Source organism: Rhinatrema bivittatum, chromosome 12 (genome assembly GCF_901001135.1).
Source record: "Rhinatrema bivittatum chromosome 12, aRhiBiv1.1, whole genome shotgun sequence".
NCBI lineage: Eukaryota > Metazoa > Chordata > Amphibia > Gymnophiona > Rhinatrematidae > Rhinatrema > Rhinatrema bivittatum.
This window is the reverse complement of record NC_042626.1, coordinates 10,932,138-10,944,817: the sequence shown is the minus strand read 5'-3', so window position 1 is coordinate 10,944,817 and position 12,680 is coordinate 10,932,138. Positions and strand designations below refer to the sequence as shown.

At 39.5% G+C, this 12,680-nt stretch overlaps 1 protein-coding gene and 1 long non-coding RNA gene across 3 annotated transcripts in view; one reads left to right on the top strand and one right to left on the bottom strand.

Annotated features, from left to right (window-relative positions):
• Window positions 1-12,680, top strand: part of AMPD1 (adenosine monophosphate deaminase 1) — a 44,358-nt gene that overhangs the window by 7,998 nt on the left and 23,680 nt on the right. The window contains exons 3-5 of the mRNA XM_029573446.1: window positions 2,216-2,372; window positions 4,422-4,587; window positions 10,112-10,331. Of these exons, the coding sequence (XP_029429306.1) occupies window positions 2,216-2,372; window positions 4,422-4,587; window positions 10,112-10,331 (543 nt within the window). The remainder of the gene's footprint in view (window positions 1-2,215; window positions 2,373-4,421; window positions 4,588-10,111; window positions 10,332-12,680) is intronic.
• LOC115074199 overlaps window positions 1-12,680 on the bottom strand; it is a 41,821-nt gene that overhangs the window by 6,181 nt on the left and 22,960 nt on the right. The window contains exon 3 of one of the 2 annotated variants that reach the window (XR_003852208.1): window positions 10,329-10,825. The exons of the other annotated variant lie outside the window; for it this stretch is intronic. This is a non-coding gene — a long non-coding RNA (uncharacterized LOC115074199). Of the gene's footprint in view, window positions 1-10,328; window positions 10,826-12,680 lie in introns of those variants that run through there. 2 annotated transcript variants of the gene reach the window in all.

The window sequence follows — 12,680 nt, the reverse complement described above, 5'->3', positions numbered from 1 at the left end:
TTCATAATGTGTGGAATACATCTGGATTGTACTTCTAAGATTGTATTTTTAAACAATGTCCATGCCTTTTGTACACTTTTAACCTTTGCTACACCTTTCCTTATTTTATTAAAGTTTCCCTTTTGAAAATTTAGTGTTAGAGCTGTAGATTTACATATTGTCCCCCTTCCAGTCATTAGTTCAAATTTGATCATGTTATGATCACTATTGTCAAGTGGCCCCACCACCGTTAAATGTCTCACCAAATCCTACATTAAATCTTTATTTTGATTTATATTCCACTTAGATTTTATATTCCACTTTTCATACTTTTTTCAGCACTTCAAAGTGGATTACATTCAGGTACTGTAAGTATCTAAGTTTGTACCTGAGGCAATGGAAGGTAAAGTGACTTGCCCAAGGTTACAAGGAGCAACAGTGGGACTCAATCCCTGGTCTCCCGGTTCGTAACCCACTGCTCTAACCACTAGGCCACTCCTCCACTCAAGGATAATCAAATCTAAAATAGCTCCCTCTCTTGTTGGTTCCTGAACCAATTGCTCCATGAAGCAGTTGTTTATTCCATCCAGGGACTTTATGTCTCTAGCATGTCCTGATTTTACATTTACCCAGTCAATATTGGGGTAATTGAAGTCTCCCATTATTACTGCACTGCCAAATTGGTTTGCTTCCCTGATTTCTCTTAGCATTTCATCGTCTGTCTGACCATTTTGACCAGGTGGAAGGTAGTATACTCCTATCACTACTCTCTTACCCAACACACATGGGATTTCTACCCATAAAAAGGTCAATTTTAAAACCCGCATGCCTGAGGGATCTGTATAGGGAATGGTGCTTTTTAATACATTAATAAATGATATGGAAAAGGGAATGATGAGTGAGGTGATTTGTACATAAGACAACATTATTCCAAAAAGTGGATTGTGAGAAATTGCAGGGAGACCTTGCAAGACTGGGGATTGGGCATCCAAAAGCAGATGAAATTTAATGTGGACAAGTGCAAAGTGATGCACATAGGGAAAAGTAACTGGCACTGTAGTTACATGATGTTAGGTTCCACACTGGAAGATACAACCCAGGAAAAAGATCTGGGAGTCATCGTGGACAATACTTTTAAATCCTCGGTTCAATGTGCGATGGCAGTAAAAAGAAAAAAAAAAAGCAAACAATGTTAGGAATCATTAGCAACGGAATGAAGAATAAAACAGAGAATGTCATAATACCTCTGTATCACACTATAGTGACACCACAGAGTATTGTGTGCATACCTGGTCACCACATCTCAAAAAAGATATAGCTGAATTGGAAAAGGTACAGAGAAAGGTGACCAAAATGGTCACTAAATGGAACTAAAGAGGTTAGAGCTGTTCAGCTTGGAGAACAGATTTTTTAGGGGGAAATAATAGAAGTCTTAAAAGCATGAATGGAATAGAACAGGTAAATGTAAATCAGTTATTTCCTCTTTCAAAAAATACAAAGACTAGGGGACACTCCATGAGGTTTGTAATAGCACATTTAGAACAAATCAGAGAAAATTATTTTTCACTCTGCACAATTAAGCTCTGGAATTCTTTACTGGAGGATGTGTGTTAAGGAAGTTAGTGTAGCTGGGTTTAAAAAAAGTTTGGACAAGTTCCTGGAGAAGTCTACTTGTTATTAATCAAGAGGATTTAAGAAATAGCCACAACTTATCACTGCCTGAAGCAGCATGGGTTCTACTTACTGTGTGGGATCTTGCCAGGTAAACTTGTAACCTGGATTGGCCACTGTTGGACACAGGATACTGGACTTGATGGACCCTCAGTCTGATCCAGTATGGCAAATTCATATGTTCTTCTGCCACACAGCTCCATTTATTTATTTATTTTTTTTGCATCAGAATAATCCAGATCTCATTTTACCCCATTGCCTGCCTGCATTCATGGTTCTAATTTCCCTATGAAAAAGCCTGAAGTCCAGGCTAGGACTTAGGGGAAACTCCAGGACTGGATTAGTCTGGTTAAAAAGAAAAAAAAAATTGGTGCCACCTGAGAGCCTTGATCACAGAAGGATGTCCCTTTGGGGAAAATCTGTTATTCTGACCACCAGAAATACTGAACCTTCAGGGTCCTTTCATCTACAGCTTATTGCCATAGGTTGCCAGGCACCTGGGCAGCATCTGGTGCTGGGTTTTTAAGAGTGGGTGAAACTGAAGGGCTTTTCCTTTCCTTACTAGGAAGATGCGCCTGGAACGGTTAAAGAAAATTGCGCTCACCATTCCTGCGGTGGAGAAGTGTGAAGCCGCTCCAACCGCTGTTGGAGACAGTGCCCCGCTATTTAAGAGAGTGCCGGATTTCCAAAAAGTGCAGATCACAGGGGACTACGCCTCCGGGGTAACTCTTTCTCCTCCCCTCTGGGGACAGCCTCTTAGCGCTTTGGGGGACCCTTTCTGTGAATAAAATCTCTTTTTAAAATGAGTGGCCCCCTCCAACTTATTCATGCCAAGTAAATGAGTGCTTCACAGGGGTAGCAACTTCCAGTCCCTGTGGATGCCAGTCTGCTTGGGTTTTTGCAATACCCCTAATGAATATGCATGAGAGAGATTTGAATGCACATTGCTTCAACTGTATGAAAATATAACCTGAAAACCCCAGTGAATTGGTGTCCATAGGGCCTGGATGTTGCCTTCTAGCACCTGCTTCATTTGTGAAAAAAAAGAAAATGTATTAATTTTTCCTAGTGGAACAGTGTTTTCCATTAGGGATGTGCACTGATTTTTTTGTGTGTGTTTTTGTTTCAGTGGGGGGTGTGTGTGTGTGTGTGTGCTTAACTTCATTTTCTAAATGGTTTGGGGGTGTTTTTTTTCATGTTTCCCTAATTTCAGTTAGCGTACACTAAGTCCCATTAGTGCACACTAACACGAAATACTAATTTTTCTGAAATGTCAGCATTTTTTTTTCCATTTCGGGGCACTTCCAAAACAAAACAAACATAATTTTGTTGCATTGTCTATTTCATCTAAAACGAATGCACATCCCTAGTTTCTGTGCACATTGGAAAGGAGATGAGGGTGAAAGGGGGTAGGAGTAATTATAGGCAATGTTTCTTTACAGAAAGGATGGTAGATGATTGGAACAGAATCCCCATGGAGGTGGTTCAGGCATGGATAGTATTTGAATTCAAGAAAGCAAGGGATATTAACAAAGGATCTCTGAGGGAGTGATGGGGATTGTAGAACTGAGTAGTTGGTGTGGATGGGCAGAATAGATAGGCTGTATGGTCTTTTTCTGCCGTCATGTTTCTATATTGCTTTCACTATGGTTTGTTAAGCACCTGAGAGACCTCTCTTGTCCTGGAAGGTACAGGCTTATTTATTTATTTAGTGATTTTTTTATATACCGCGGCACGTTAAAAACATCACCTCGGTTTACAATAAACAATAATTCAGCAACAGGCTTTACAGACAAATTGAAATAAAGTGAACATGATATATATCAAAATAACAACTACATAAAAAACAAATACAATAAACCAATGGTGACCATATTCCCTAGTTAATGGCAAGTCTAATAATAAATGGTAGTTCAGATACCAAAAAAGTCAAAATTAGCAGTGAGAAGGATAAACTCTGCATGTAGCAATGATTCAGGGAGAACAGGAAAAGTAATCGGCATTTCAGAAGAGTAGAGGATCATTGAGTGTAAGCTTGTTCGAACAGCCATGTTTTGAGGTTTTGCTTAAATTTCTTATGGCAGGGTTCGAGACGCAGGTCTGTGGGCATTTTGTTCCAGATGTTGGTCCCGGCAATAGTGAATGTGCGGTCTCTTGTAGCAATGTGCTTGATGTGTTTAATTGTAGAAGAGGTGAGTTTGGCTTGGTGCATTTTTCTTATTGGTCTGTTTGATGTGCGGAAAATAAAATGATCGGAGAACCATTGCATATCTTGGTTATGGATCGATTTATGTATGAGGGAGAGAACTTTGAATATGATTCTAGATGCTACAGGAAGCCAGTGAAGGAACCTGAGAACAGGTGTAATGTGTTCATGGCGGTGAGAGTTAGTGAGTAGACATGCAGCAGCATTTTGTAGCATCTGTAATGGTTGTATTGTGTTTTTGGGGAGACCTAGTAGTATGGCATTACAGTAGTCCAGTTTTGACAATATTGTAGCTTGTAACACTGTCCGGAAATCATGTGGATGAAGAAGCGGTTTAATTCTTTTTAGAGTATGTAACTTGAAGAAACCGTTTTTGATTGTGGCCATGATGAAATTCTTTAAGGAGAAGTGATTATCAATGATAATGCCAAGGCTGCGGACTTGCTGTAAATTGAGGGAGTCCGATGGTGAAGGTAGAGTAGAGTAGGGTTAGCAGAGATGTTATTGTGAGGCTTGCTTTCATCTGTGACAATTCTCTCTTTCAGTACTGTGGTTCTTTTGTCAGGTTTCTGTCGATGACTTTGACCTGGCCAGCAAGGGACTGTTCCGAGCATTGATGATTCGTGAGAAATACATGCACCAGTCCTATCAGAGATTTCCAAGGACCACTGCGCAGTTCATACGGGCCATTGAGGGCACAGTCTGGAAAGAAGAGGATGAAGTGAACCCAGGTAAGGGCTGATCACTCAAAATCCCATAACATTCCTATATTGATCATGTGTAAAGTGTCTCGTTCTCTGAAGCTTCAGAATTTGTATATTCCTCTGCTGTACAGTCTCTCCATAATTTTAAAATAAACTTGTTGTTAAAATGTTTTAAAGATTGTATGAAAGACAGGAGAATGCCTGGAAATAGTTCCACCTTCAGTGGTTCATTTTGCAGGACCCACCTCCAGCAAGTTTATCATAAATGTTAATATATTGGGGCAGGTGTAAAAAAAAGAACCAGAGGCTGAGAACATTAATGCACTTGGCCAGAAAGAAAATAGATAAAGAGATCTAAACATGGGATTTTAAACTGGATTTAAAAATTTAGCATTGCATGAGCACTATAACTTTTTACATTGAACTAGTATAAACAAATCAAGACAGTTTGCTCTTCTTGGGGATCTGCATTTAAACGGTGTATTAAGCAACTTTCTGTTCAATCAAAACAGGAAGAACATTTAAGTGTGATCCATTTAGCTAGATGATAATGCCTGGCAATAGTTAAGTAGCTTGGCAAGTGTTTTTCAATATTGAGTTAATAAAGATTTTCTTTCCACAAAGTTATTTTCATTACTTAGAAAGCAGAATCTACCTTGAGTCTACCAAGGAGAGCTAGGGGTTATGATAAAGAGGACAATTTTCAAACTATTTTACCTGGGTAAAATCGTTGGTTGTAAATGACATTCCCCCTTTCTGGGTTTCATAGCACAGAGTACTTTTATCTGTCCTACAAAGGCTGGAGGTGGGGGCAGGAGGGAAAACTGGAATCAGCAATGTGTGTGGATGACTTTGCACCAGTTGTAAAACAGGTGCAAAGTCCACAGGTACAGAAGTATCCATGGCACAAACTGACCCTTTATCTCAAAGAGGAAAACCGCATAAAATGAGCTTGCAGACCCCCAGGTATAAAGCGCAAAGTACCCAGGAGCCTGCAAGAAAAGCACAAATTTTAAAAATCGTTGCGATGGAGAAGGTACAGAGAAGGGCAACCAAAATGATAAAGGGGATGGAACAGCTCCCCTATGAGGAAAGACTGAAGAGGATAGGGCTGTTCAGCTTGGAGAAGAGACGGATGAGAGGGATATGATAGAGGTCTTGAAGATCATGAGAGGTCTTGGAGTAGATGTGAAGTGGTTATTTACACTTTCGGATAATAGAAGGACTAGGGGGAATTTCATGAAGTTAGCAAGTAGCACATTTAAGACTAATCGGAGAAAATTCTTTTTCACTCAACGCACAATAAAGCTGTGGAATTTGTTGCCAGAGGATGTGATTAGTGCAGTTAGTGTAGCTGGGTTCAAAAAATGTTTGGATAAGTCCTTGGAGGAGAAGTCCATTAACGGCTATTAATCAAGTTTACTTAGGGAATAGCTATTGCTTTAATTGCATCAGTGGCATGGGATCTTCCTGGTGTTGGGTACTTGCCAGGTTCTTGTGGCTTGTTTTGGCCTCTGTTGGAAACAGGATGCTGAGCTTGATGAACCCCTGGTCTAACCCAGCATCAAATCTGTCTGACCCAGCAACATATCTGTTTCAAATTGCCTTTAACATTTCATCAAGTACACAGTAACATATAACACTTCTTCTAGTTTTTCTCCCTCCTCCTCCTTTGTGTTTCTTACTTTACGGTGGCAAAACACCATGTTAGTTTCTCTGAGTTATTCCCTTCCACTACCCATTTTAGGGTAACCAAACGGCACTTGATTTTTTTCTTTTCTTTTTTAAGAGTAGATTAATTTTGTAAATTTATTACTTTGATTGTTATACCTGTTTTTTGTAATTTTATTCTTTTTAATTTTCTGTTTTTATTATCTTTGTGAACCGTTTTGATAAATTTTTATTTGTAAAAATGGTATAGAAATACTTTTAAATAAATAAATGGCAATTTCTTATGTTCTTACAATGGTAGGGATTTGGGGTATCCTCGTGCATAGCACATGACTTTGGTAAGACTTTAGCTATGTCTTTAGAAGGCTTAGGGGTGGCCTGCACAAAGCGGCATTTGCTACTACCCTAAAACTAAACTACAAAAAAAAATAAATTTTAAATATTACTAGGCAGACTGCATGGACCATTTTGATCTTTATCTGCCATCATTCACTTTACTATGCTATTATGTTTCTGTGATGGCTACCATTTTGGTAACTTTTGAAGCCTTTAGGAGCCAAGCCTGTGATATCAGTGGTTTGCTGTGGCCAACCTAAATCTTTGTTGCTGTGAAATTTTGAACCTGATTGAGCTTCAGCTTCTCATTTGTAATTTAGTTAGGCCCATTGATAAAACCAACCACCAGGCAAAACCACCCCATCGATTTACATAAGCGCCGGGTTTTTTGAGAGTGCCGTAAGGTTTATTCAGCAAAAAGAAGCTTGTGAATTCTGTAGTGTAACAAGCACATGGTGCCCATCACTTTGCATCCTTTTTCATGGGAAGATAGTCTTAGCAAGAGAAAGTATAAGTGTAGTGTTACTGGCAGTATATGCGCCCCATTGAAAAATGCAAAGAATGTAAATATCATTGAAATTTTGAAAATGGTGCTTGGTTTACCATAACAGAAAAGAATAGAAAAATGAAGCTGTAATGATACCAGCCTTAGTTCTTTGCAATAAGAGCCATTTTGCGACCTCTGTTATCTCATTATGAAAGGTCGGTGGGTTGTCTTTCTGGAGGGCTTTCCCCCAGGGTCCCTCTAAGCTGAGGTTTGCCAGCCTTATGCATCTCTTGTTGGTGCACTGGTGGCTAAGCTGCTCTCCCTCTTTTGTGCCTTCATGACATGGACTCTTAAAACTGTAAGGTGCCGCCAGAAAAACTCCAGGGCCAGATTTAAGGACCAGGTGAAAAACAATTGCAAACAACCCACATGACCAAAAGCAAGCTGTATATGCAGAATATTTCATATGTACACTAAAGGCAAGGTTCATGCAACAAATCCCACTGCATCCATCATTGTGCAATTAAAAGAAAAAAAAAAAAAGGTCACCCTTAATGCCTACCCAACTTCACACACCCCCCCCCCTTTGAAAAAAATGTCATACATTGAGCCTATGCAGCTGGGGATTTTTAATTATTATTTCCAAATTTTATTTGGAATTAACAGAGAAAAACAATTTCAAATAATGAATCAGAATAACAGGAAAGATGAAATCAACTTCTGTGCAGTTTTGAAATGGCACCAGCTTTGCCTAAGTCATAAATCTGGAACAAGGCAAAAACTTGCGACAAAATATTGTGCACACCTAAAATTGTGTGAGGTAATGCTGCAAAACCTTTTCCTAGTCCATTAAATTTGACTCTCAGTGTGTTAGTCATTCAACACTTCACTTACTATAAGCCTTGTGAGAATGCTTGCAGTACACGTTCATTGGAATTGGCCTTATTTTATGGTATGGATCAGGAGTGATCACAGCCCACAAGCGGTTTCTGGACATGGACAGAATAATAAAAACAATGGGGAATGACTTTCCCTTCTGAAGTCCATGTGTGTTGCAAGAGTGATCCTCATGAGGCCTACTGTATGTGCATGGAATACGTGGATTGATGCCTGGGCTGTGCAGCCAGGGATCTATGGTGTCATGGCTTGGCTTAGTTGTCCTTACAGCTGCGCTGCTCCATCCCGTGTAACTGAACTATGCAAGCATTCATAAGGAGACCCAACTGAAACAATTCCCATCTGGGATGTTAAAAGGGCTATTAAAAGCAATCGGACCTACCAGCTGCACTATTCTGTCAATGTCAAAGAAATTTAGAAGCACGCCAGATTTAGGTGATGGCTTCTAATCTTAGTACTGGGATGTTCCTGCTTGACTTGTCATTTACTGTATAGCACAGAATATTAATTCCAGAAATATCTATCACATTCACCTACGCAGAATGTATGAATTTACAAAACCTACATAACAGTACAAAAGCCTAGCAGGACTTAGTGTCAGGCTTGACAGAGATTTAAAATTTTCAGCCCACATTTTCCCATCTGATTCAATCTTCATATTTTCATCTTCATTTTATTCAGAGATTATGCCCTTTTTCTCAAAACATATGACCTTAAGTCTCTTGTACATGCTCTAATCCTTAGCAGACTTGATTACAGTAATGCTCGTTTTCATGGTCTCACTACCTCATCTATTCAGTCTTCAGATCAGAATCCTGCAGCTAAAGTCATATTTGGCAACAAATACATTTGATCATGCTTCTCCACTCTTAATCGAGCTTCACTGGTTGCCAATATCTGCATGCATCACTTTCAAAATTGCTTATCTAACATTTATAGCTTTCACATACGGCATTCCATTTTATTTTTCAAACTTAATTAAGCCTTATTGTCCCAATCGAAACTTTATTCTATCACCAAGAATTACTCATGGCTCCATCACACAAAGAGATTAGGCTTGAAACCACAAGAGAAAGTTGTTTTTATGACCCTTGCTCCTAGTATTTGGAACTCCTTATCTTTAAGTGCACAGTTAGAGAAAGATTACAGGATATTTAGAAACTCTCTGGAAGATTTACTTTTCGCTCTGTTGTATCAGGCGTACACTTAATATTTCATATTTCAGTTTTATGGTAGGGTTGTTTTTAGTACTCTCCACATTTTTATCTGATGATTTCTTTTTTATCTTGTTTTATTTTTAATATTGTATGTATCACCTGATCAACCGTTATTTAAGTTTAGTTTTTTATAATTTTAGGTTTTTTATTTTTGCATTATATTTATTCATATATGTGGAATTTATTGCAATATTTAATGTCTTAAGTTTCTTGTCTTATTCTGTATTTTTAATGTCACTTATTTTATTCAGATGTTATTACATCACTGTTATGTATCATTTAACAAAATGTTATTAATTGTACATCACTTTGATTTACTGAAGTAAGAAATAGTGATTAACCAAAACTAAACTAAACTTCAAGACAGCATCCCAGCAGGTGCCACAGTCTGTAATCCGAGTAAGTGACGCTCAGAAAAACAATTATGTGAATTCCTGCCAAGAGATCATTTTTCCAAAGTCTCAAAAATGTTTTTCAATATCAATCGTGTCTTAAAATCTATTTTAGAGAACTGGGAAAACTGGTAATGGCGTCTGCGCGCGTCTATTAAAATCCCCCCACTTCCGTGATAGAATGGGCATTTGCACGCAAAAATGCGTGTCCACATAATTTTATGTGCACATGGTCAGGCTATTTTATAACATGCATGCATATATGCATGTATGTTATAAAATAGCCGTATCCCTGGGTGCGGGTCGGTGAACACATGCACATGTGCGCCCATGCGCCTGTTTAGAAGTTACAGTCCCTGGTAGCTATAGTTCAGATTTCTAATGGAAGAAGTAGGGCCTACAAATCCTACAATCCACACGGATGCAAGTTCAGAACTCAGGACTGACCATAAATTCTCTCTCCAGAAAGGGGGTGATTTTGCAGTTGTGTACACCTGAATTTTTATACAGCATGGGATCTTATTCTTTGTTGTTCTCCCTCCCCATGCCAGATTTTACATCTCCTCCCACCAAAGGAGAAGACCCTTTCAGAACAGACAATCTTCCTGAAGACCTTGGATACTATTGTAAGATGAAAGACGGTGTGATTTATGTTTACGCCAGTAAGCAAGATGCAGAAAAGAACAAACCCAAAGAACTGATGTACCCAAACCTCATCTCCTTTGTGGATGATATGAATTTTTTAATTGCCTTGATTGCCCAAGGTCCTGTGTAAGTATCACGCATGGATGTACAAAAGCAGATCACAGAAAGGAAATCAGAATCCTCTCACCAGACTTAGCATGTCCGTTTTGCATACACCTCCACCTGTCTGGCACCAAAGGAGAGACCCTGGCTTTAGAAATTGGAGATGAATGGTTAAAAGCAGAGACCCTTTGGTGTTTACTTTGTATCAGTGATGCAAGATCAAAGGTCCATACTACCAATGCACCAGTGGGTTCTGGAATCTCTCCTATTCCCTTTCTCCATCCCCTGCACACAGCCCTGCCCCCAGAGAGTTGCTGGGATTTCTCCTGAGTCTAAGTGAATCACCTTTATGGAATCCTTCCTCTCCATCTTTCCATCTGGCCTCCTCTCACCTGCTCAGTCAGTCTTCCTTCCCTGCAGTCATTTCTGACACTTACTGTGCCTGTGTTCTTTTAGAAGGTTGGCAGTCAAGTCTGGATTTCTCTTCAATTGTAAACCAGCATGATGGGACTATCGTCCTGAATGTTGGTATATAAAAAAACTTAAATAAATAAATAAATAAATAAATAATTGAGAGAAATCATGAGGCCTATTCACCTATTCTTCCAACTCAGCTTGGGTAATATTGCCTCTAAAGGTCATTATATATAAACTCAATAACCATCACACAAAGCCCTTTATATGAACATTACATACATTTCTTTGAATCAAATTTACATCTGTGTCAGCTGCTTTCAGAGTGGTTGAGAACATCAGAAAGTCCTAGTAAGAACATAAGAACATGCCATACTGGGTCAGACCAAGGGTCCATCAAGCCCAGCATCCTATTTCCAACAGTGGCCAATCCAGGCCATAAGAACCTGGCAAGTACCCAAAAACTAAGTCTATTCCATGTAACCATTACTAATGGCAGTGGCTATTCTCTAAGTGAACTTAATAGCAGGTAATGGACTTCTCCTCCAAGAACTTATCCAATCCTTTTTTAAACACAGCTATACTAACTGCACTAACCACATCCTCTGGCAACAAATTCCAGAGTTTAATTGTGCATTGAGTGAAAAAGAACTTTCTCCGATTAGTTTTAAATGTGCCCCATGCTAACTTCATGGAGTGCCCCCTAGTCTATTATCCTAAAGAGTAAATAACCGATTCACATCTACCAGTTCTAGACCTCTCATGATTTTAAACATCTCTATCATATCCCCCCTCAGTCGTCTCTTCTCCAAGCTGAAAAGTCCTAACCTCTTTAGTCTTTCCTCATAGGGGAGCTGTTCCATTCCCCTTATCATTTTGGTCGCCCTTCTCTGTACCTTCTCCATCGCAATTATATCTTTTCTGAGATGCGGCGACCAGAATTGTACACAGTATTCAAGGTGCGGTCTCACCATGGAGCGATACAGAGGAATCTTTGTGCCTGTTGCGATTCCTTATTTTGCCTTGGGAACTCCCTCCCCTTGCAAACTCTTAAGTTACCATACAAGTAACTGACTTTCTGACCCCTGCCGTGTTCAGTGATTCCTGGCAGTTGGGAGGCTCTCATTGTGTAAGCTAGGACTGAAGGGGTTAACTTGCCCCATTGATTCAAAATGGAGGCATTTCCTGCCTTTCCCAAAAATTTGTAATATTACAATGTTATGTCAGTGTTTTAAAGTTAAACAATGTTATTGGTCAAGAAGCCAGCGTCCTGGGATAGGATTGGTTCTGCAGTACTGGAGTGATCTAGCCTAGGATTTGCCAGAACTCTCTAGAGTTGGCTAGGAGTGCAGAGGAACCAGATCTGTGCCAAGGCCCTGTCCGTTCTACAGATTCATGTGAGGACAGCCTATCCTGAACCTCTTAGGCACCAGCTAAGAACAATGAAACTTGTCTAGATAGTCTTAACTGTATGAATCCTTATTTTACCTGTTCTTATATTAAATTCTTTATCAGTTCACTGTTCCCAGTGTTTAATAAAGCAAAATTGCTTACCATGTAATAGGTGTTATCCCAGGACAGCAGGATGTAGTCCTCACATATGGGTGACATCAATAATGGAGCCCTATATGGAAAAACTTCTATCAAAGTTTCTATGAAACTTTTGACTGGCACCAGAGTGCCTACTGAGCATGCCCAGTATGGCATGATATTCCCTGCCACAGGGGTCTCCCTTTAGTCTGTTTTGTAGCAATTAGCGTTAGCCAAAAAATAAAATAATAAAACGTATCGGACCCAACTCCGCGGGGTGGCGGGTGGGTTTCATGAGGACTACATCCTGCAGTCCTGGGATAACACCTATTACAAGGTAAGCAATTTTGCTTTATCCCAGGACAAGCAGGATGCTAGTCCTCACATATGGGTGATTAGCAAGCTAGAGGCTGAGTCATTTTGTGGTAA